General features: G+C 42.3%; 2 protein-coding genes across 4 annotated transcripts in view; one reads left to right on the top strand and one right to left on the bottom strand.

Annotated features, from left to right (window-relative positions):
- The window catches only part of prkg2l (protein kinase cGMP-dependent 2, like), a 35,133-nt gene extending 21,448 nt beyond the window's left edge, over positions 1 to 13,685 (top strand). For both annotated transcript variants that reach the window (XM_031873096.1, XM_031873095.1), the window contains 4 exons: positions 4,098 to 4,220; positions 5,454 to 5,516; positions 10,955 to 11,021; positions 12,019 to 13,685. In XM_031873096.1, coding sequence (XP_031728956.1) covers positions 4,098 to 4,220; positions 5,454 to 5,516; positions 10,955 to 11,021; positions 12,019 to 12,114 — 349 coding nt within the window. In that variant the 3' untranslated portion in view covers positions 12,115 to 13,685. The remainder of the gene's footprint in view (positions 1 to 4,097; positions 4,221 to 5,453; positions 5,517 to 10,954; positions 11,022 to 12,018) is intronic.
- A 2,823-nt stretch (positions 13,686 to 16,508) lies between these two features.
- Positions 16,509 to 24,366, bottom strand: part of LOC116397558 (uncharacterized) — a 51,600-nt gene continuing 43,742 nt past the window's right edge. The window contains exons 5-8 of one of the 2 annotated variants that reach the window (XM_031873078.1): positions 24,226 to 24,353; positions 23,596 to 23,717; positions 20,013 to 20,129; positions 16,509 to 19,913 (exon numbers count right to left, since the gene is read on the bottom strand). In XM_031873078.1, coding sequence (XP_031728938.1) covers positions 20,033 to 20,129; positions 23,596 to 23,717; positions 24,226 to 24,353 — 347 coding nt within the window. In that variant the 3' untranslated portion in view covers positions 16,509 to 19,913; positions 20,013 to 20,032. Of the gene's footprint in view, positions 20,130 to 23,595; positions 23,718 to 24,225; positions 24,354 to 24,366 lie in introns of both variants that reach the window. The other variant, XM_031873079.1, reaches the window with a different exon arrangement.

Here is a 24,366-nt window from a genome sequence, read left to right as displayed (position 1 = left end):
GTGTGTGTGTGTGTGTGTGTGTGTGTGTGTGTGTGTGTGTGTGTGTGGATTAGTAAAAGAGAAGGGAAAGGAACAAAACAAAATTAAATAAAACAAGAGATTAAGATCCTCTGCGCCGCGCAGGAGTACGGAAGATTGCTCTCTCAGCCAGGGGAGCAACAACCGCGACTCTTTGTCTCAGCCGGCGTTTCTGACCTCCTGAACTGATGAGAAGCAACTTCGACCTCACTAGGCGGCTAGCTCAACACAGATCACGGTAGCATGAAATACACCAACTTCTTCACAACCCCAACGATCTCAGCGACCGTTAGTGTCGGCGATTATTAAGCATACACCACGTTATAAAAATGAACAGTACTTTAAGCACACAAACAAGATAAAATAAACACAAATGACCTCTCTCTAACTCTGCCTAGACTCTATTTCGCCTTATGGTACGATGCAATCGTGGTGATTGAGGGGGGGGTTCTTCTGAGGGGTTCTTCTGAGCTTCGGTGGGCTCAGGCAGCGCGACTGCGGGCCGCTGGAGGTGTTCTCTCGGTAGGAGAGAATCGCTGTCGTCTGGGTAAGGGATTTTCGCGTCCTTATGGCCAGAGCAGACGAGGCGCTTGGAGAGTGGAGAGTGGAAGTTCTCTCACTCTTTCTGAAGAACTCTTGCTTCTTCACTTCTGCAGGAATAAAAGGGTCCGCTTCGTGGATACGAACAAAGATAAAATAGACAGTTTGGTGAATTCGGCCAGCGAATATAAACTGTTAAACCTAGGTTTTGGTTAAAAAGGGGAACAACGTTGGTGTGCTCCCTAGCTCGACGGAGGTCGAAGGGGAAAAAGCATTGAGGTTGGGGTTGCAGGGTAGTTTTGTAGAACAGTGGCTGAACCACAGGGGTCCTGGGGTATCCCTGCTCTCGTCCAATGAGATTGCAGCGGTGCTTTCAGGTAACTTCAGGAACGCATAGTTTTTGGGGGAGCAAGATCGTCTTACCGGAGGTCCCGCCTCGGCATCCCTGCTCTCGTCCAATGAGAGCAGCATGGCATTTTGGGGAGGAAACTCACACCCTAATGTGAATTTCTTCAAAGTTGGGGGGTTTGGTGCTCAAACTACAATCAGGATGAAACCTTTGCTTGCAAAAGGGAAGGCCTGACTCTCTTTGTTCCACAGCACATGTCGAAGCCATATAGTCAGATCCCAACAGATGTGAGGCTCAACCAGCTGCGCACATTTACAGGTTGATTTGGGATTTCAAAAAGGAAATTGCACGCTGGCAGGTGTAGCGGGGCCTTGGGGGGGTGGGTGAGGGGGGGGGATGAAAGGGAACCAACAATGCCACCTGGGGAATTACACCCCGGGAAATATAAACTTAACGACCCTAATATATGGTGTAGAATTTGTTAAGGGCACACAGATTCATTACCGATTATTGGACAGAGACGTGTTTCATAAAAATGAATCGAATATGTATTAAAGGAATCAATGAAAATCATCAAAGCAAATATCAGCCAAAACATGCAGAACAAAGGAAAAGCTCCAGATGTCTTGAAACTTATGACGGCCTCTGACTCCAACATCCCGGAGGTAGACCAACTAACCTTCTTGCAGGGGGACATCTCGCACACGTTGATCATAGTGCTTCTTACGCTGAGCAGCTGTAGCCTCGAGGTGCTTGGTTGCACCCTCAAAAGCACGCCGACCTTGCAGAACCACTCATTGACCAGCACCGTGGCCACTGTTCAGGCCCATTGGTCGTGTGTTGGAACTGCCTGAGTGTACTTTGAAAAGACATCAGTCATGACCAGGACATTCTCCATCCCATTCTTTGACGGCTCTAGCATAGTAAAATCAACAGCAAGTGTTTGATTTGGGTGAGAAGCTAACAAATGGCCCATGTAGGCGCAGGTTGAGTGTTTTTAGCTAGCTGACAACGTTCACACTCCAGACACCATTGCTTAATGTCATGGTGCATTCCAGGCCAGTAGCACCAATGATGGACCAAATCAGTTGTCCGTTCTATGCCTTGATGTCCATGTTCATGATGTAGCTGATACAGGACCTGGCTCTTGAGCAACATGGGTAGCACCAGCTAGAGAACCTAGTCTCCCTTGGGGCGGCAGATTCTGCTATAAAGCACCCAATCTTGTTCCACTATCTGGTCCCACTGTCTGACCAGCACAAGAGCTTTCTTGGAGGCCTGGCGTCATTCAGCTGCATCAGGGCCCTTCTTTTTGGTCCAAAACCCCAGGAATTCCTTGATGATAGGGTCTGCTTCCTGTAAAATGTGTGGCAATGGAAAACTGAGATGGTGGCCTGTGTAGCCTGATTGGTTCCAATAGCCTGCTGGAGCGATGCTGGAACTTGGATGCCAGAGGCTGCATAATCCAATGCACTGACTGGGTGCTGCTGGGAAAGGGCATCTGCATTCTTATTACTGCAACCAGGGCTATACTTGATGGTGAAATCAAAGGCGGCAAGTTGTGCAGCCCAACACTGTTCCGTGGCACCCAGCTTTGCTGTGGATAGATGACTTAGAGGGTTATTGTCCATATACACCACACATTTCTGTCCCAAGAGGTAATCTTAATTTTTCAGTCATGGCCCATTTGAGGGCCAGAAACTCCAATTTCATAGAGCTGTAGTTGCTCATGTTACGCTCTGTAGGCTTAAGACCACGGCTCGCATAAGCTATGGGTCTAACCTTACCATCCTGTTATTGTGAGAGCACAGCACCCAGTCCACTGTAGCTGGTGTCAACCTCTAAGATGAACGGTAAGGCGAAGTTAACATAGGCTAAGACTGGAGAAGCCATCAACCTACCCTTAAGGCCCTCAAAGCTCTGCTCACACTTTGTCCATGCAGCGGGTAGACTTTTTCCTGATGATTTCTGTGATTTTGAGTCAGTTCAGCAACCAGGCGATGCAGTGGTGCAGCAAGCTTGGCAAACCCCTCAAAACGGCGGTAGTATCTTGCAAATCGTAGGAATGAACGCAACTCAGACCGATGGTTAGGTCGCTGCCACTTTGAGACCGTATCTATCTTGCCAGGGTCTGTGGACACACCATCCCTGGATATGATGTGGCCCAAGTATCTCACCTCTGGTCTGAAGAAGGAGCACTTTTCCAACTTAGCTTTGAGGTCCTCCTGCTGCAATCAGCCCAGTACGGCATCCAGACGCTCCACGTGCTTTGCTACAGTGGAAGAGAAAACAACAACATCATCCAAGTACAGTAACGACTGACAGTGCTGATCTCCAAAGATCCTCTCCATTAATCTCTGGAAGGTACTTGGAGCATTGTACAACCCAAATGGCATCCGGTTCCACTCGAACAGCCCAAAGGGTGTGCAGAATGCAGTCTTCATTTTGTCTGTCCTTTTCTAGGACTGGTACTTGATGTACCCAGCAGCCAGGTCCGGAGTCGAGAACCAGCGGGCCCCTGACAAAGGGTCAAGGGACTATTCAATACGGGGCAATGGGAATGCGTCCTTGCAGATCTTGTTGTTCAAGAGCCGATAGTCCACACACAGACGAAGGCTGCCATCTACGTATCTTTACCAGCACAATGGGAGAGGCAAAAGGGCTACTACTTTCTCTGATAACCTGTGCCTCAAGTAGCTGGTGGATGCGAGTCTTTGCTGTGTCATACTCTGACAGAGGAATGCACCTATATCTCTGACGTGCAGGTACCTCATCCACTAAAGGAATTTCATGGGAAATGAGATTAGTGCAAAAGACACCACTGTACTTCTGCAGTAAGGACCTGGGGAATTACACCCCGGGAAATATAAACTTAACGACCCTAATATATGGTGTAGAATATGTTAAGGGCACACAGATTCGTTACCGATTTTTGGTGGTAGCAACCTGGCAGCCCTTACTGCCAAGCCCTGCTAGCTTATCATAAAGTCTAGAAGTAGTTGAAACCAACTTGCCTGGTTCTGTTCAAAGTTTCAAAAAATTAATGTGACATGATATTATTTTGTCCTCTAATGTTACTCTAAGAAAGATGCAAATAAACTTATTTCCCAAAAATGGTAAACTCCTCCTTTAAATGGCGTAGTCTGAATGTTTACAATGCAACTAACCTGAAAACATGTTTTTCTTCCAGCCCACCCTTTGCTGGCTCAGACCCCATAAAGATCTACACCATGGTCCTCCATGGCATTGAGAAGGTGGACTTCCCTAAAAGAATAGGGAAGCGTCCAGACGAACTCATCAGGAGACTCTGCAAGTACGGTGATTCAAAAAGCATGACCAGATATTAGGATAATACTGCTCTGTCATTTAAACATATTCAGAAGAGAGATATTCAAAATAGGAGATGTCCCAGCATTGTGGTCCAACACATGCACAGTGAAATCTGATCTGCACTTGCTGGAAGGCTTACTAGCTGGTGCATGATCATGGAGCATGAGGAGGATTGATTTTTTTGACTGAGGGCCCTGTGGACAATACATTGTGAAAGATGATTCAAATTCCTTGTATGCGCAAGCATACTTGGCTAATAAAGCTGATTCTGATATTAATGTATATCCATTCAAGCATAATCAAGAAGTTCTATCAAGAGCACTCAATCCCTTTATTTCTAGCACTGTCTGCTGGAACCTTTACTATCTCAACTCCAGTTATACTGCTGTTGGGAAAAAATCTAAATGACTAATTTGTATGCGTTTAAATTATTAAGGAATGTTATACATTTAACAAAAGATCATGTCCTCTGTAAGTGTTTAAGGCCCGTGTCCTTGTGTGAACTTTCTGGGACACCAGGCGTCTTCAGCAGCTGTTTTGTCTATAAGGTATCAGCTGTCTGCTAAGAAGAACACTTAGTTACGCAGAGCTGATTTGCAACCATGACTTCCGGATTTCGATAAAAGTGACCTTTGTACTAGAATGAATTGTTAAAGTGTCCAGATACGTTGTACGAAGGCAATTCGTGTGTGTTATCCTTTGTGACGTATATTACCCTGTGCAGCACATTGCATGTTGTTTACTCAGTATAAATATCAGAGACTCGGAGACAGATCTCCGAGCAGCCTTGAGGCATATTCTGTATGCGAATCAACTCTGTTTCCTTCTTGCAAGAATAAATGTCCTGTGATTAATGATTTTTACATCGGCTCGAGTGAATTTTTCTAACAACTGCGCATGAGTAATGCCACATAGTTCAAGACAGTGTCCTAGCCTTCATTCAATAGCCTTGGAGCAGACCAGGCAGTATCATCTTGATAGTTACTGAATGATTATGTTGCAGTCACACCGATGTGGGTCGTATTATTGACATACATTTGTCACAAATGCGCTAGCATCTCATTGTGTTTGGATGCTGCTGCGGCTGGGTTTATTAAGCCAGGTGTTAGACTAATTTAATCATGTAAGTGTGTTAAATTTCCTGGCTGTTTCTTTTTAAACATTTACAGGTTATTAATCCTGAAATTAAACAACTAAAAATGTCTTTCACTCCTAGGCTAAACCCAGTAGAGAGGCTGGGGAACAAAAAGAATGGCATCATTGAAATCAAGAAACACAAGTAAGTTTACTTCCCAAATTATATCATTCTTCATTCCTTTTGGACTTTTTTAGATACATGCTTATGAAAATCAACCACACGACTGCTGACAATTTCCTTTTGATGTAATCCTAAACTGTAATGTTAACTGTAACAACACCTGCCGCAACATAACATCGACCCAACCACACTGATTCTGACCAGCTCAAGGTTAGTCACCACAGCCCAACTACTTCTTTATAGCTTCGGTCGCCACAGCAGAGAAGTAAGAGAAGAAGGGGGGCCTAGCCCACCTAAGTAGACTGTAACTGAACTGCACAACATATTACACGGTTCATCAAGGACAGGGGTCGGCAACCTTTACTATCCAAAGAGCCATTTTGCCCTATTTTCTACCAAATAAAATTTGTCTGGAGCCGCAAAAGCTATTTGATATCACAGCTTATAAAGTTTTATATAGTTATATTATATATATAAAAACTATGGTTTGTTGTATGTATGAAAATATAGAACAAGAATAAAGACAATTCTTGACATTTTATTGCTATTTTACCTGTAATAACAATATCAAACTCTTATGAAGAGGAGAAAAAAACTTGCTCAGTTTGCTGCAGCAGTTGAGAAATTGCTCTTTTTCACTCATCTACAGCGTGATACTTATCAGCAAATGCTGTGTGCTTGTTCAGGAAGTGTATTTGCAAAGTTCTCGCCACATATCAAGCATACAGGTAAGCCAGCATTGTTGGCAGTGAAAGCAAATGAATATGTCCACGCAGAATTAAACTCTCTATTTTCCTCTGTGACTTTTCTTTTTTTTGGATTTATCCATTGATAGTTTACAGAGGACGTGGGTCTGAAAATCATGATCAGCCACCTGCAGGGAAAGGCGCCTCACAGCGACGTCAATTTAGTTGACAAACTATTAAAACATTTTATATTTTCAGTGACACAGTATCTCCTCAAACTCCAAGATAAGAGGTGTTCCCTTTGAAAGAGTGTCCACTGTGCAAAAAATATAATAAAAATAACAGTTATTTATTTCCATGTTATTTTTTGTCAAAGCCTGAGGCCATATCCACACTACTACGTTCACATTTGAAAACACATGTTTTGCTACGTTTACACTGAGCGTCCACACTACGCCGGAGTTTTCAAAGCACCGAAAACGGATACGTTTGAAAACTCCGTGGTTACCTCTTCATGTGGACGCTCGTAAACGCATACATTTAGAAACCATGACGTAGACGCCCACGTTCACTACTTGATTGGTCACGCCCCTATCACGTGACCTTTTCCCGGAAGATCACAAACAATAACAGTCTTGATTACCGATCGACTACCAGGTTAATTCAACATGGACAACTGATTACAGTTGTGAACTTGTTGTCTTTACTAGCAGCTGTTCAGTTAAAGTCTGCATTTCTGCGGAGGAAGCAGCTGTTATTGGAGCGACTAGTGAGAGGCCAGCGGCGTTATCAGACCAACGGAGCGGCCGTCTGAAGTCACGGGGTGCATCCCAAGTCTCTTATTTGTCATTTCCTCGCTCCTTGCTTGAACCGGAAGTTGTTCTGCTCCGCCATATTGACGGCTGTCCCAAAGCTCTTATTTAGGAGGAGAGAGGAGAGTTCTCCGAGGTGCCATGAGCGAGGAAACATGAGAGCAGCCTTCCAGGAAGTGTTTTAACGGCCGACACGCCCCCTCATTGTTGATCAGTTATGTGATTGGACGCTGTAGCTGATCAGACGGATCAGATTTTTCTAAATATCACTGGAGTTTCATACCAGAGTGAAGACAGATCACAGATTAAACTCTAGTTTTATATTTGATTAGTTTTCTGATTCACCATCTGGTTTAAATAAATGTTCATTGTAGTCTGAACAACAAAAGGACCACAAACAACTTTCTTCATTTATTAGAAAGATTTGTCTTTTCATGATCTGATATTTCCCTCAATAACTTTTATTATGGAAACAATTAAAGTTAGAGGGAGCTGGAGAGATGAAACACTTTACATCATTTATCATCATTTCATTCAGTCACGTGAGGCTGATCATGTCGGGTTTGATGAGTTTTATCATTTAAGTTTATTCTGAAACATGGAGCCTAATAAATTAATTCCAGTGTTCAAGAGAAACCATAATCATATTCTGGGTTAATTAATAATGACTTCACAAACAGAATTTCAAAACGTACAGGCGCAAATAATTCATAAATAAGACGAACGCATTCCGTCGGTAGAAATCGGTCCTGCACTTCTAAACAGAACACAGTTTGTTAAAGAGGTAACAGGCTACAGAGACAACACACCTCTACGCTGACAGTGATGATTATTGTCTTTATTAGTTATTAGCATGATAAGTTACTATTATTGAGTATAGTGATGATTACTGTGTGTCTTTATTAGTTATTAGTTACTGTTATTAAGTACAGTGATCATGTGAACAGACACAAAACTTCTCAAAAGTCTCTCCAGCTGTTCAAGCCGACTGACAGCTGATCCAGCTGTGATCAGAGCCGCCGTCATCAGAAACAGACGTCACTTCACGTGACGCTTCCGAGGAAAGGGAGTCTCATATCTCTTAAAACATATTTCCTCGTTTCCTCTCCTCGCATGGTTTCCTTGCGTCTCTCCATGCATCCTTGGTGGGAGGGACTAAGACCCAAGGAAAAGACGCAAGTGAGGGAAACGGGGATGCAATTAAGAAACTTGGGATGCACCCATGGTTAGCGGCTTTGAGCAACCAATCTACTTCCTGTTTGAATCGGCACCCACCCGCATGCCCAGTCTACGTAGTCACGTGATATTCGTTTTTAGGCATTTTAGTCTGGACGGAGATCATCTCGAAAACGATGTTGAAACACCGTGTGGACGGAGATCGTATTATTGTGGATGTAGACTCAGGAAGCTGCAACAAAGGGGCTGAAGAGCCGCATGCGGCTCCGGAGCCGCAGGTTGCCGACCCCTGATCAAGGAGAACGGGAACATGTAGGACAGGTGTCACTAATAGGCAGAGTCCGAGTCTGGACCTATAACCGATTTTTTTCACGATGTGCTTCTATTTTAACCAACGCAGCCTTTCTAGCCTTTAAGGCACTCGTTCAGCAGTTCAGGAAGCACACCAACCAATTATATACATTGTAAATCATCTCACATGATGCTACTCGGGCAATCAGATATGTGTATTCCGATTAGAATCGCCCTCGACTGGAGTGCGATATTCACACACCTTGGAGAGACGGGGAGAGAGACCCAACAGTCAGAAAAGGACGTGACTCAGAAGTTATTTTACATGGCGTTCCCCAGAAAGAGAAGAGTGGACAGCTTAACCAGAGCCTTTAACCAAGAACTCACATGGACACTTCAAATGTTCAGAGGCCGTGGAAAGTATTAAAAGCGGCAATATCAAGCGCCACTACGAGACAAAGCACAGATCTTTTGAGCAAACGTACCCACTCACATCTGAAATGAAGTCACAGATAATAAACCAAAGAGTCCAATATGATCAGAATCCTAACACATGAATTCACTGTCCAACGATGATGTTAACAGAGAGAATAGAGCTGAAACCTGTGGTTCCAATAACCACAGATATAACTTCCCACCTGAATGAACTAAATTTAAAGCTGCAGGACATTTCAGTTAAATTCATTTTTCTAAAATTAAGTACTTTATTTTAAGAGTCACATTTTTCAAAAGCTTTCCGTTATGTATTTTCTTACTAAATGCAGCCCTTATTTTACTTGAAACGAAAGAACATTTATTTATTATTAGAGAATGTATTATTCATAATTAATCCAGTTCAATTTGAAATCTGACAATACATATTGTTGAGATATTGTCAGTTGTTGACTACATACAGACGTTAATACAACTGTTGGCTACGTCAATATATATGGGACTAAATCATAGCGCAGTTTACACATTATTATGATGTTCCGGACCTTTGCATGTGGAAATTCTCTCTAACTGGACCTCACTGAATTTTAATTGAATAGCCCTGATGTAGGTGGGGGGAGGAGAAGACCACGCCGCCACTGTTCATATGTCCTCAACACTCATCCGCCTGCCTGATCATAAACAGCTGTTCTCTGATGGGGATCGTGCATTCAACATAACATGCCAAGGCACAAACTTTGCCTCTTTGACCTTCACATGGGGAGGAAGACAAAAGCATCCCGCTGTAAAACCCTCAACCTGAAAGAACTTCTTAAGTTTTTGGGAACAAAGGAGGGATTTGGGCTGAGGGTAACCCCGCTACGGTCACCATGGAGCAGCAAGCAACTGGGGTGCACCAACAAGGCGGGTAGTTAACACACTCTCTTAGCTAAGATCAATGCAAATAGCAGAGCTGTCTTGAATGACAACACCTTCAGAAAGCAGTGCTCCAGAGGCTCAAAGGGACTCTTCACCAAGACCTTGAGTACCAATCTCATCACCAGGCATTGCCACAACTTTGCATTGACCACTTGACCATTTGACCACTTTGCCTTGTAAGAGGCAAGGGATTCCACCATTGCCGCCTGGATGATCTACACAATCTGTACAGACAAACCAGCCCTTCTCAGCCTGTCCCTCTCAGTAGCCATGCCTGGTTAGGATGGCCTAGAGTGGGCAGCGCACCTATCGCACCTGCCTCCTGAGACAGAACCCCCAGGGTTGGGCTGCCATCATCTGAGTCATTTCTGCATACCACGGCACCAAGTGGCAACCTGGAGCTATCAGAATGATTGCTCCTGTCTCACTCTCTACAGTATGAGATGGACGAGGCAAATTGTTGAAAGGCGTAAAGCAGCTTTCTTGGGCACGTAGGCAAGTCCCCACGGGTTGTCCTGCTTCGCCAGGGAGAACCATTGTGAGCAGTATGTGTTGCGTCTGTTGACAAACAGGTGCTCTGAGGCACACAACTACAGGCTCTCTGCCATACTCAACAGGGCAGTGGACCGATCTCCACTGCGTGTTGACATAGGCCACCATTGTGTGGTTGTAGGTTGTAGGTCCTCACCACCACCACCATGCTTCCCACGTATCAGGGATTTGAAGTCCTGGAGGACAAAGAGCACTGCCTGTAATTGGAGGAAGTTAATGTGTCAAGTCCCTCCCCAACCTGTCAATTTTGCATCTGTGAACACTGTGACGTACAAGGTCACTCGTCCCAGCAACGTTCCCTTCAATTGGTGTTGTTCTCTACAAAAGGTAACCAAGCGCCGTTTCTGCTTCTTGGCAACCAAGCTAAGGCTGGCAAACCATATCTGCAGGCGTCACATGTGCAGCAACCCCAGAGGCACCATTGAATGGTCAGCCACCATGAATGCCAACGCCTGCATGATGGTCAACACGGTCACTGTCGCCGTAGTTTGCCAATTGCCTACATAAGGGCTGTGCACACAGGGCAAAATGGGAGTTGTAATTTCAAATGAAGTTCAACTTTGAGGTTTTCTTTGTTTCGTTTGTTTTATAGGTGGTTCCAGGGCTTCAACTGGGAAGGTTTGAGGCGTCACAAGCTGCTATCTCCATTGAGGAGAGAGGTGAAACTAGGACCTTGCACATGTGTTTGCAACAAGTCCCACAACAAATCTGTAGAAACATTTCACTTCAATAGAAAAATGTGATCACCTTTATTATTATCTCTGTTATGGAGAATACGGGCATGCTGATTATGACACTGTTTGTGACAAAATGTAATAGAAACCTTGAGAGGGATGGATGAATGTGATGATTCTAATTAGACAAACCTGTCCAAATCTATGTGTATATGTGAGGTGAAGGGTGTGAATATCCCCTTATTCAGGTCAGCCAGGTCTTTGTTTGCATCAGCTGGTCTAGCTGTTGATGAATCAGATCAGAGATTCTATCTTTTAAGCATTGGTAGAAGAATTCAGATCCTTTACTGCAGTAAAAATACTTTGCAAGTAATGCATTCAAAACTTTACTTAAGTTAAAGTATGAAATCAGCTAGATGTAGTTAAAGTAAAAGTATTGATTGTGCAGTAAATTGTTCCCTGTCAGTGTTTTACACTGGACCACTCAACTCTCCTCCGAATGAGTCGGAGATCGCTTCGGGTGCTAACCACAAAAAAAATACCCGGAAATGTAACTATATAGGGGAACAGATCATAAATAAGTTCAGATAAATGAAAAAGTTTGTTAGGAATATCTTGTTGTTCATACATGCAATTGACACAGATTTTCAACATAAGGGACAAATCAGAAAATAAATAAACTGTAGAGTGGTAGATATACACGAGTTTAATCCGTCTCCACTCCAGTATAGAAAACATATTTATTTTCATACACTCCTTTTATTTTAAAATCATTTATCATCATTTTTAATTAGTTACTTGGTTATTTGTTTGCCAAATTCTAAATATTATGAACTTTGGTTGAAATTGAGGTTGCCACATTAACATGACGTGCACTCACTGAAAAGAGGGAACTCAGCTCTGACTGCCAGTAAGAAAGTTGTGCATGATCCCATGCTGAAAAAATGTGATGATTTCATTATGATTTGCCTTGTTTCTGCAGCTGAAGGGGCCAATGGATCACAGTCACTTTGACATGTTTCCTCCAGACACAGAGGAGCCTCCTGATGAGCTGTCTGGCTGGGATAAAGACTTCTGAAGACTCCGATTCTATAGAATCGAAGCACCAGCAGTGGACCTGGCTCATGAGGGTTAGCAAGTACAATGTTTTCCAGAGAATTTAGTTGAAGCCCATTCCCTCACCTCAGCCCTGAGCAACATGAAATGACTTTGTGACAGATAAGTTCCTGCTAAACTACAGGTTTTAACAGGCGTCTCATCTCCTGAGCGAGGAAGTACTTCCTCCAGTTTTCACAGTATTTTACAGACGAATGCGTTTCAGATTTATGCCATGAAAAGGCTATGGTGGCACCAAATATGTCACTTCTTTTTGGTCGGCAGTTAATGGCACAAGTCAAGCACATTGAACCCAATCATATTTTTCCGTTTTGCTCTGCTGTGCATATCGTGATCACTTATTTTTGTAATATTGTTTCATATTTCTAATGTATTCTTGCACTGTTTGGCTGTGAGTTGTATCACTGATAAATCTTCTGGTCAACCTTTAGGTTACAACCTCTAACTCCAGCTCCCTCTCAATGACCTTTTTTCTTCCCCAAATACTAATAATGGGCCATGCTGGTTTCTTCGTCAAGCTTTCACCACTTTTTTGTATGTTTCCAAGTATTGGTTGTCCTATATTGGTTAAGAATAGTCCTAAATGTGACCACACAATACTGTATCGCTGTAAGGTGAAGGGAAAATGTATTACAGTCATATCATAGATCAAGCTACAAAAATCGAAAGTATGAATAGATATAAATTACATCAAGTTGGGAATCTTCCGCTTGCCACCCATAGGGCATTCTTACTGGTTTAAATAAATGCAGATTGGATGACAGGAAAGCCAATAAATCACTAATCAAATTCCTCTGAAATATTTGGATTATAGAATGTGGCGCCCCAGAGGGATGACATATCACAATTAAAATGATCTTCCTGCTTGAACTAACTTAAGTAACACTTTGTGCATTTACTGTGTCATTTCGTTGATGGATTTAAGTGCCAATAAAATAAAGAATTCCAGATTAACTTGGGGTGTGACAGGAGTTCAGATCACTGCAGCATAATAGGACTGGTAAAGTCATATTGTATGAAAAGTTTTAAAAAAAGGATGAGTATGAGTACACATATATAGCGCTGGTAACTGGTAGCACACATTTACAGTAAAATTCCATTGTGTCAATCAAGTACTAACAAAATATTTACAAGTTCTTACTTGTACTTTAATGAACGTGTAGTGGAAGAAAGCGATACTGTGTGGAGTAACAACAGGGTATTTTGGATAGATCTAGATTGATCAAGCATAGTTCAATTATAAGGGCTGTTACACAAAGTGTGACCAAACAACACATTCTCACTCCCAACTTGTCAGATATGTCAGCTTGGTGAGTGGACTGTACTCTTCAAACTATGACGCTCCAGTTAAGTTTAGTCAACAGAACCATTTAGATAGGTTTAGGAAAATCATTGTGAACTACGTCAACTAAGTAAAACTACGTAAAATCCGTCATAATTTTAAAAAAACACCAACACTTTGGGACTTTGGTCTCAAACCCCAGTGTCCTGGTTACTAGTCCTGTTTTTGTTTGACCCATTGACCTGCCCACTATAAACAGCCTCGATCACATCTTCACTTGTTGAGAGCGTATCACAGTTACGCTGATGCATTTACACTGCAGTCAGCCCTGATTACATTGTGTACAAATGACAAAAAAAGCCAGAAAGGCGCACTTACTGCACACAAAATTAATTGATGTGTCATTCATAAGCCATTTGGTGAGAGCGGACTGATCAGTTGAATCAGTTTCAGTTCAAAATAAGACAGTATACAACTGCTTTCTCTGGTAGTGTAGTACGCTTCTTGTCTACTACACTGATGTTGCATAAAATGTGTGTGGTGTGTTTTTGTTTGAGCACTCAAAAAGACAATCCTGATCTTTCCTGCCATATGTATCACATGTCTTTACACTCCTTGTCTTTAAATGTGTGGCCATCCTGCAGATGTAACTCCATCCTCCTGGCAACAGTAGTGACTAGCATCAACACAAAGTAGTATAATACTTTAAAGATTTCATCTTTCTTTGGGACACAGTGCGAGTGACAGGCAGACATTCAGTCTACAGTAGCTTTTAATAATGTGTGTTCATTGACTTTAGTCAACATTCAAACATAATCACTCTCTGCTTGTGATCTGTACAGTTATGTGATTTATTATGTTAAACGTTTTATTTGATAAATTACTAATATAAAACATATATGCAACACATAACATATACTGTATGTAGTCTCTTGCTGCTGCACCTTGGATCATTCTTTTTTGTCCACTTTTCCGTGTGTCTCTCAAGTCTCTTAACATCATGGAGGTGAAACATTAAGAATGCCACACCAGCGACTCAATTTTCCATGTCACTGCGGCCACTACACAGGACGGGGGAAGGATGGTGTCTGTGACAGACGGAGCCTCATAGAGGACTCATCGGGGAATAGGGAACACACAGAGTTACGGCCGTGACTATGACACTTGGCCAATGGGTACTAAGAGTAGCATTTAACATCTCTTCTAGTGCATCCTGAGTGGACGACGTATGACGTCATCATGACATCTCGTGTGACAGCTTAACTCAATGAAACATTACGAGCTCTGGACAAGAGATTGAATGATGGAGTTAACAGCTAATCATTTATTAGAACTTGAGTTAATAATTAAGTAATGGATGATTACTAAAAATGCCTTCAACTCCATATGCCTAACAGTAACTTAAAATGAACTGTCCAAAAACACGTCCATCTTTGTTTTGCAACTTTTATTAACAAATCCCATGGTTAAGCACAGGGGCGTCGTTAGGCCTATTTTAGGGGAGCTGAAGCCTCCCTAAAATGTCCTAACTATTATATTTCCTATCTATTATATCTATTCATTTCCTGAGAACACCCATTGTTGTTACGATAGGATTTTGATTGAACTATATTACGAACTGGAAGGATGCCCGCTCAGCTCTGCCTCGGTCCGCGAAATGCAACTGGACTTTCACCGATCGCCACCGGACCCCTTCTCTTAATTACCAAACAGATCAGCTGTCCTCGAAAGATGTTCCTTTGAAATCTGTGTGCAACAAACTCTCCCCTCGTTTTATTGGGCCGTACGAGATTCTGAGCATCATCAACACATCTATTGTCAAATGGAAGTTACCCGACGCCATGAAGATCCACCCCACCTTACGTGTCCCAGATAAAGCCCTGTTCTGTTAGCTCTCTGCGCCCTCCAGCCGATCCCCCCCTCCCGTCTGGATCATCGATGACCATCCAGCCTTTACGGTTCGGTGGTTGCCGGACGTATGCTGCCGGGGCCGTGGGTTCCAATACCTGGTCGACTGGAAGGGATATGGCACAGTGGAGCAGAGTCTCTGGCTAGCTCATCCTGGATGATTCCCTCATCCGGGATTCCCTTCCCTTCAGCTTCGCTCTCCGCCATTCCCCACAACCATCCTCATTTCCCTCTCCTTCCCCTTTTTGCAGTAAATTCCCTTTCATTTCACTGGTGCGTCTGAGTCTGCTTTAGGGGCCAACACACTGCTGAAATGTAACACAAGGTGGACCATGAATTTTGTCAAACTGTTCACAAGCTCAAGTATATACTTTCACGTTCAATATTAACTTGACGTATCACTGCTTAGCATGTCTCAGCTAATATGGTAGGCATGGTGACTGTTATAGCAAATCAATGCTTGTAACACAATGCACTTTTTGCCTTTTGCCTGCTCACCATGTTATGTGCTGTGGTGGGTGTAATAACCCAGTTGGTGAACACATTTCAATGCAACTCACTCACATTTGCTTTTCAATTTCTGTGGAGGTGGATTCTAAAAAACAATTAGCTCATTGTTTTAAAGGTTCAAGTGTTCAGCTTTATTGTCATTGTGCAATACAGGAGATAGCACAGTGAAATGCAGTTGTAGTCCCCTCCATGCTGCACACACACAACATATGTATTAACACATATTCAAATATTATATATAAACAAGAATACAATCAAACAAAAAAGGCAATAATAGAGTAAGTTACAGTAGGACAGCTCCAACCTCCAGCAGCAATTTCCTCAAGTAGATCAATGTCTGTCAGCAGTGTTTCTTTGGTTGTGCTTACTCGCTGTGACCACTTGAGGCCAGTCAAGACTGATGATCATTTCTGTAAGCAGCAATTTAACAACATGATCAGCATTCATGTAACACTTGGTATTCATAAGGCTATCAGAACTGAGTCACGAAAACGGACTTCTACACTATTATGTATGAATTGTCAGAAGAAGCACAAGTATAACCAATATTGTCTCTGTTCCATTCAGGTGAGTCAGTGAATTATAAAGGTAGCAGGCACAACTGTGGGGCCCTGGAAGTGAAACCTTGACAAATATCAGGTTTCATTTTTGGTCACAGTTGGTCACGGTCCTCTGGTTTTTGTTATAGTTTTATTCTTGTTTTAGTTTGAAAGTCCTCTCCTCTTGTGTCTTGTCTTGTACTACTTCCTGCCTTTGTTTGATTTCCCGCCTGTGTGATTGTCTGCCCAAAAGTTTCACCTGTCCCTTGTTATCGCCCTCCTCTCCTTGTGTATTTATTGTCGTTGTGCTCCCATTGTCTTTTCTCACTTTGTCTTTGTTGTCACATGGAGTTGTGTTCACCTGTAACCTGCCTGCTGTTCCTGCCCACTTTTTAGACTCTGATGTTGTTAGGTTTTTGCTTGTAGCATTTTATTTCTATCTGCTTATCGGAGTCTTCATTTGTGTCCTCCCTGTCTCTGCTGCTCCCTGCACTACAACACAGTTATTTGTTCTCTATTGATCCTGAAGCAAATAGTCTTTTATTGATTTGATACACAGTATTGCCTGTGTGAGGGACCAGGGTACGCATAAAGCTGGGAGAGCAGGTAAAGTGGGAAAAATAGGGATTTTATTCACCCAAAATATGTACAATAATAAGGATGGGTGACAAAATCAAGCAAAACTGCCAAACTAGAAGAACTGTATAAACTTAACATATTTAAACAGGACTCAGGTTAAACAACATAGTGAGTGCTCTTCTGATCAAGGGACACTTCACCATTTCCTAACTGCAGAATATATACAAGGCTGCCCAGTCCATAGTCAATCACAGGGGTGTGAAGACACTCCTCCGCTGTGGCGCAGATGCAAAGGTTCCTGACAACACCCCTCTTGCATCTGCAGAATGGCACAGACCAATTATCCAGGCTGCTCTACTTAGAGAGGTGTGACGTAGCTGTTCAGTCTTTTGCCAGGATGGTCGGCTGCAACACACTGACACGAAAGTTAACACAACTCAATATTATAGCAAGTGTCTTCATAATGATGATTTGGCTAGTTTGCAGCCGCCACACCTGGCTACAAATTCATTTAGACATCAGGATGTAAGTAGTTTTCTAAAACCAAGTTAAGTGTATAAGTATGGGTAAAAATGGATATGGGTGCATACAAGTTATATCAATAAAAGACTCATAATCTTTACAGTTCAAAGGTTGCAGTTCATGCAAATGAGCATAGTTTGTTTGATATGTACATGATTTAGCATGTGTGTTCTCCCTAACAACCTAACTTGTGTAGTAGTATTATGTCAATCTTTGTTTTGTCTTTGTTAAAACTGCCCCGCCCATAGTACTACTACACCCAGCTGTTTCACATACTATATAGCTACATGAGACAGGTGTTACACCTGTATATCTAAAGACAACACCAGCCTCTTCATTCGATGAATACATCTGGCTGATTGGAAAGCTGAGGTTTGACAGAGACTGTGTGGTTACTCTATGGTCAATTATCTTAAGGAACATTATTGAACTCACTGCCTTCAATGCGTTTGTGACAGCATTATTGTATGGCCTGTAGGACCTTGGCTATTGATCCTTTATTTCGGTCAGCCGCTCTTTTCTTTGTATCTTTCCAGATGTTTCAATTCCATGCTAAACTTTTTAAACTTATTATATTATCGCTCCACATGCCTCATGAATAAAATCAATTCTGTAAACAAAATCATATCACACATGAGTAAATTCTTTTGATTTAATTTTAAATGAAAAATACATTTAAATATGAATGCAATATGCATACTGCAACATACAATACATATACAGTTGTCTGATGTCATGCAGATAAACATCAGATATAATTTATAAAAAACATGTCTTACAAAATTCAACTTGTATCCCCTCTTTTACTTATTACAGTTTACAGTAAAGACTGTTTTTCCTTTTTAGAGTACAATAGCATGCACTAATAAAGGATCCCTCATATCATCATAACCAAACAATATTGCTGAAGCATTACCACATATAATGTTGGAGTTGGAATGCTCTGCCACGGTGTTTGAAGCTCTTTCTTCTAATCAACAAACCAGCTGCTACGTATTTGTTACTTGACTAAGTTTGCCATCAAAAGATATTTTCTCAGGTTACTCTGTAGAGCAAAAAAATCATTGTTTTTTTATTTCTTTGTATTTTGTTCTCCATCTGTTGTCCTAGGCAAGGATGAAGGTGTGATATAGTGATATTGCAATCTTCCAAGAGTTTTTTTCATAGCAAAAATAGTAAGTGTCTTTTGCTCTGTTTACCAAAGATGTATGTATAGATGTACTGTCTTCATCGCCAACTACATATACAAAATGGTTTGGTTTTAAAGGCATGTTCAGACTGAATCTAAGGCACATTTTTGAGGTAGCTTGACTGCATATCAAGTCAATGCAAAAACACAAGTACATGCCAAAGGTTACAAATTTCCTCGGCGCGGCAAGAATTGAGGGAAAGATTTGATTGCGTGAACTGAAATGTTTTAACTTTGAGCTTATCCTGAATGATCCTGACTTCAGTTATTGACCATTCAGACACAAAGGCAAAAGCAGTCAGAAGGAGTACAGCTGGAACAACCACAGTTCATGATAGGCTTTGAGAACAATCGATTTGTACATTGCTAGCTAGCAACAGCTAATGTCTGTACACTGGCAAAGAAACACGGACTGCTAAAACAGTCCAGTCTGAAGGCACCTTAATAATACTACTGAAAGTCAAAACTACGACAGTTCAGGTCAGCTGCTGGTGTTTCACACAGTTTTATATTTGTGACATTCCAGTGAGTAAACACTATGTGGAGAAAATATGATTTACAAGTTATTTCCTTGGTTAAAAGACCTTTTCTTCCAATCAGATATATTGAAGGGTTCAATTCTCCTAAGTGTATTTTAAAGCGTTCTCCATAGACATCATCTCTGCATGCACTCTGGTTATGCAACATCATACATAAATCAGTCATTTGTCTAAAACATTATATGACAGTTATGAAATGTTTCACATTAGTTGGATTGCTACATATTTTGCAGCATCCTAATGTAAACCTATAGAAGTGTAAGGAATATCACCAGAGCATGTATAATTCATTCAATTATGTCACAGTGTAGGTTATTTTACACATATAGTAGACCATGGTCTTATTCATGATATCACCTATACCTTTCATGTACACTGCAATATACAGTTAGAGTTTCACATAAACACTCATTATGCCGAGGAAGATAACTCTGGAACTTTTAGAACATGAAAATGTAAATGAGGGCTTTTTTAGTGTTTGTACTGGGAAGTTGACTTACCAGAAGACATCATCCTGTGATTTACAGATTCAACAACAACAGAGACTCATTGGGTTTTCAGTCCAGAATGGCAGCAGTGCTCCAGCAGCACCATGTAGTGGTGGTTTACAAAAAAGCACCAGAGTTACGTCTCTTAGCTTCTATAGTCTTTGTTTCACCTGGACCATATCCTCCTGTTTTCCCAGTTCAACAGCTTTTGAAGAAATAGAAATAAATTACTTGAGCATTGGTTGATTATGCATGCTGGTTATTCTCCCAGATCTGATGCTAGACCTTTAAGTACGGTACTCACAGTCTGCACTTCGTGAATGTTTATTGTAGCCAAGGGAAGTCCAGTTTGCTCTGGTGGCCCAAGGCTATCATGGAGTTCCTGTTTCTGCAAGTAGGTTCTACTGGTTCCAGATCAGGCCTGTAAAGAAGAGGAGACAGTTATTATTGTGAGCTACTGGTTTTTTACAGTGTTTCTGGTGGACATCAGGGATACTCCTTCGGTTTGCATCACAGCAGCTCAGCCTGGGAGTGTGAGAAAACATATATTGTCCATTATTGCCACATAGTCAGAAGCGCTGTAGTTGGCCGGCGTGTATGTCTCAGCAGGAGGGTGGTGTTCTTTCTAATGAATCCTGGACTGTGGCCACATCTCACCATGACTGAGCTTAAATCCACGGGGTAATTCTCCCACTCCTACAGGCATACCTCCGGCCTGACTCTCCAACCCCCTCATCTGTCCGCTGGGTCCATGCCAAGCCCCGGTCAGAACAGAGGGAGAGGTTGAAGGGCCAGCAGCCCTCCACCTCCCAACAGATTCCTACACTGCTCAACCTCTCAAATAAAGAAAAGCCACAGTTCATCCACTCTCAGGCAAAAATAATAGCTCCCTGTATCTCTAAGTGCCAGGAACCTGTCACACTCTTCTTGTTGCTCAACAGTCATTGAAGCTGTCACCACTTTTCCACCCCAAAAAATGCCTTTCTTTCCCTCCATGCTGGCTTTTTTTCACTGCAGTCAAATTACCGTCATTCCTTCTCTTGTTTTTTGGTTTTCTTCAAGAAACAAAGGGAACAGGGACAGCTCATTTTCAGGGGTTTTGCCCCGGTGCCATTTCAATCCAAAATGATTAGACATCAGCACAAAACCGAACACTGAAGTTAAGCGCTTGTCAGGGAAATATCTGGAAACGGATTTAAGATTTTTTAGTGTTCCATACCTCTGACAAATCTAAAGGAAAGGAAAACACGATGAAATGTTTATAGTTTTCATGTCTTTCACCATAAAATTATTCAAATATGAAAATCTGTGTGTGAGGTATGGACATTTTAACATCAATCTGACATTGTGTCAGAGTGATGTTTTTTTGTAAAAGTCTTCATGGAGAAGGAATGAAAACTGCAGTTCGGCTGAGTTTTAAATCTATCATTAATATTTCTCTTTTTTCTGTTTATAGTAATTCTAAATAAGCCTCCAAACCTCTGAACCCAAAAAACCCACGGGCAGGATAGAAAAGCATGTTTTCTTTAAACAATTGCCAAAAACTCCACCGTTTATCATAGCCAGATGCAGTAAAAAAACATCATTATTGTCGGATTTTCATCTTTACGATGGTCCTTAAAAACACCATGTGTGACAAACGTTTCCATCAAAAAAAGCAACCAAAACTAAGCTTAAAATTGTAATATTTCTTTAAAAACATTTTATTCTACATGTCTCATTTAAATGTACCCCAAATAAACAGTTTACTCTAATCACATCCTGTAAACAAACATTAAATCCTGCGCTCCTCAGTGCAAATAAGAAGCTACGATTGACTCGACTGATACCAACAGTCTTGTGAAAAGCATTCCAGGAAACTTCGACTGAACTGCAGGCTGTTGACCACAGCAGAGAGGAGAGGACAGGAGAGGTTGTTAGTTGAGGTTGTACAAATGTGAACAGCTCAATATACAGTATATAGCACGTGGAGCCTCCATTATTTTTCAAATATTGGTAACACTTGTGGCAACTTGGAAACACGTTGTGTATATAGATTCCGTTGTTTGCCAATCTTTGTAAAATAAATTATCAAAGAAATTATTAGTATAGTTCTTTTTTTGTTTCAATATAGATGCAGGACTTGAAATTGAAGCAAAAATGTGACAAGTGCGAAAAAGACCCCCGAAACTGCTTGGGGTTCAGAGTGTTAAAGTACAGATCATGTGATCCAGAATAACCATAAGCATCTCTGTCAGTGAGGTGTCTCCTTGGTCAAGACTCAAATTCAACAAAGAATGAGAGTGGAATTTGAGGGCAACCGGAGACGACTCTCGGAAGAGTACAAAGTGTGGTGTTGCATCTTCACTCTGTACGAAAGGGTGATGTAGCCACTGAAGATGTGCTTAATACCCTCAGCAGCAGCCAGCAGGATGGACTGAATTGTTAACTCATACATCCGAAAATGCTTGTCTAACACTCAGCTGGAGTGAGTTCGCCTCTGTGACTCACCAGCTGCTGACCCAATCCATTACCCTACAAGCAGGGAAAGGCAAGATCCTGGAGTTAAGGGGGTCCCCAACTCCCAAGTGAGATGTGCAGATGTCCCCGTCTGAACGGGCCATATGGCAGGCGCTCAGGGGCAGCTGTGTCCACTAATCAGAAGGTCGGTGGTTTGATACTGATCCCCAAAGTGCTCCCAATGGCTGTGTGTGAATGTGTCATTATAGTGATGCCAGAGGCTTCTGTCCAAGCAGTAAGATAAATGAGTAGTGATGAGATCATGTTGCACGTTGTATGTACAGGTGAACACTTGCTTGTGTGATGAGCATTGAGGGGCCGGATAACTAGAAAAGTGGCATTCAAATGTAGTCCCATTACCATTAAATGGAGATCAACAAGGCTTTTAGCAGGCTACAACATCAGGAGATCGCCGGCAATGTGGTCAAGCAGGGTTTGGGTTACGGCTCTCGGGTTGGGAGAGTCTCCAAAAAGAGCCACCAAAATAGAAAACTGGTTTTGGCGGCGGTGACAAGGACAGAGCACGAGCGATACAACATCAAAGCAGTGTCACATGATAAAAGGGAGGCTTGGCGACATAGGAGGGCACTGGGTCAGTTCGCTTGGCCAACCTGTGGAAGATCCTGCAAGTCAGGCTCAGCTGCCTTCTCAGGGCAAACTATGACACCCTTCCCTGCCCCTGAGACCTCCATCAGTGGTTCAGTAATAAAGCGGTGGCCCCCTCTGTGATACCACTAACGCTAATTTCCAACAATTTCTGTCAATGTGCATTGTCCCTGAGGCACTGCAGATGGTGGGATGACCAGCTCCTGAGGAAGCTAGCTGAAGTACTGCAGACGGGTCAAGAACAACAACCGTCCCACCTTGAACACTCCAACACCTCACTATTGGAGGTGGGACAGGCAGAAATGTTCAGCAGGTAGTAAAACCCACCCGTTCAGTCCAATTAGCGCAGTTTTGATTGACAAAAATATAATTTACAAAAATTACAAAAGTCCAGGACTTTCAGTCAGTGTTCCAGTTCATCCCAAAGGTGTGTGATGGGATTTAGGTCAGGGCTCTGTGCAGACCAGTCAAGAACTTCCACACAAAACTGGGAAAACAATTTCTCTATGGACCTGGCTTTGTGCCTTCCCTCAGCCATTGGCACAACGTTGGAAGAACGGGGTTGTATAAAACATAATTGAAAGCTGCAGTATTAAGACTTTCCTGCATTGGATGCAATGTGGCCGAGACCAAAGCAGAAAAAAACAGTTGCCTATGAAAATGAAAGTATGTGGAGAGGGGTCATGGGTTGTGTTTTTACTTTGCGTTGATGTAGTATTGTGGTCCATATACAGTTTACAGAGAATACACAGCACAAAGTGTAGTCTTAGTGTATTCCTCACGTGTAGAGTTGTGGGCAGGACATCTTAAGTGAGGCGGAAGTCAGTCCCAGCCTGCTTTGGTTCCTCATCTTAGTTTTCCTCACCAGGTCTTTGACTCTGCCCCATGTGTAGTTTTCACTCAGCTGAACACAAAGACAATTTAATACAAGTTGACTTTCAGCTGTGACAAGTGACTTCTCGACCAAAGTTCTAGAGCCCTACCAGCAGCCCCCACATGCCTCAATGTTTGTTAAGATGTGTTCAGACAGAAAGTGAGGGTCATTCGTGCAAAGTCGACCATTTGTCTGTTTGTTTTGTCCCAAAGTGCATCCATCGCTAGCTAGCTTACAGCTAATGTACATTTGGCTGTATCTGTTGGAGTGTGTCTGTGTGTGTTTCTGTGTCAGCTCATCAGAAACTTAAGTTCTCTCTTTTCTTTTGTTCCAGTCTCTCTGTTTTTGTCCTCTTGTCTTTGTACATTTGTGCAGCTTATTCGTAAAACCTCGAGACAACTTTTTCATTCCATTTTCAACTAATGCAGACCGATTGGCCTCATATGTCTTTACATGGAAAGGTCCTTTGTTAAAATATACCAAGACAATGCAGAATGTGATTCTTGCAGTGGGCCTATAGCATGAATACATGACTTACCCTGCGCTGGGGAATGGAGAGGTATTCGGTGCTGTCCCCGAGGAAGGGGACCTCCCCCTCAGTGTAACTCCTTCGGTACAAGCCTCTCCTCCATAGTGGGATGGGTGTCAAACCTGCACTGCTCATGTCTGAAACACAAAT

The sequence above is a fragment of the Anarrhichthys ocellatus genome, unplaced genomic scaffold (assembly GCF_004355925.1).
Source record: "Anarrhichthys ocellatus isolate YVR2014 unplaced genomic scaffold, GSC_Weel_1.0 scaffold68, whole genome shotgun sequence".
NCBI classification, from domain to species: domain Eukaryota; kingdom Metazoa; phylum Chordata; class Actinopteri; order Perciformes; family Anarhichadidae; genus Anarrhichthys; species Anarrhichthys ocellatus.
Note: the sequence above shows the minus strand (reverse complement) of the source record. Positions and strands in the feature narration are given on the sequence as shown.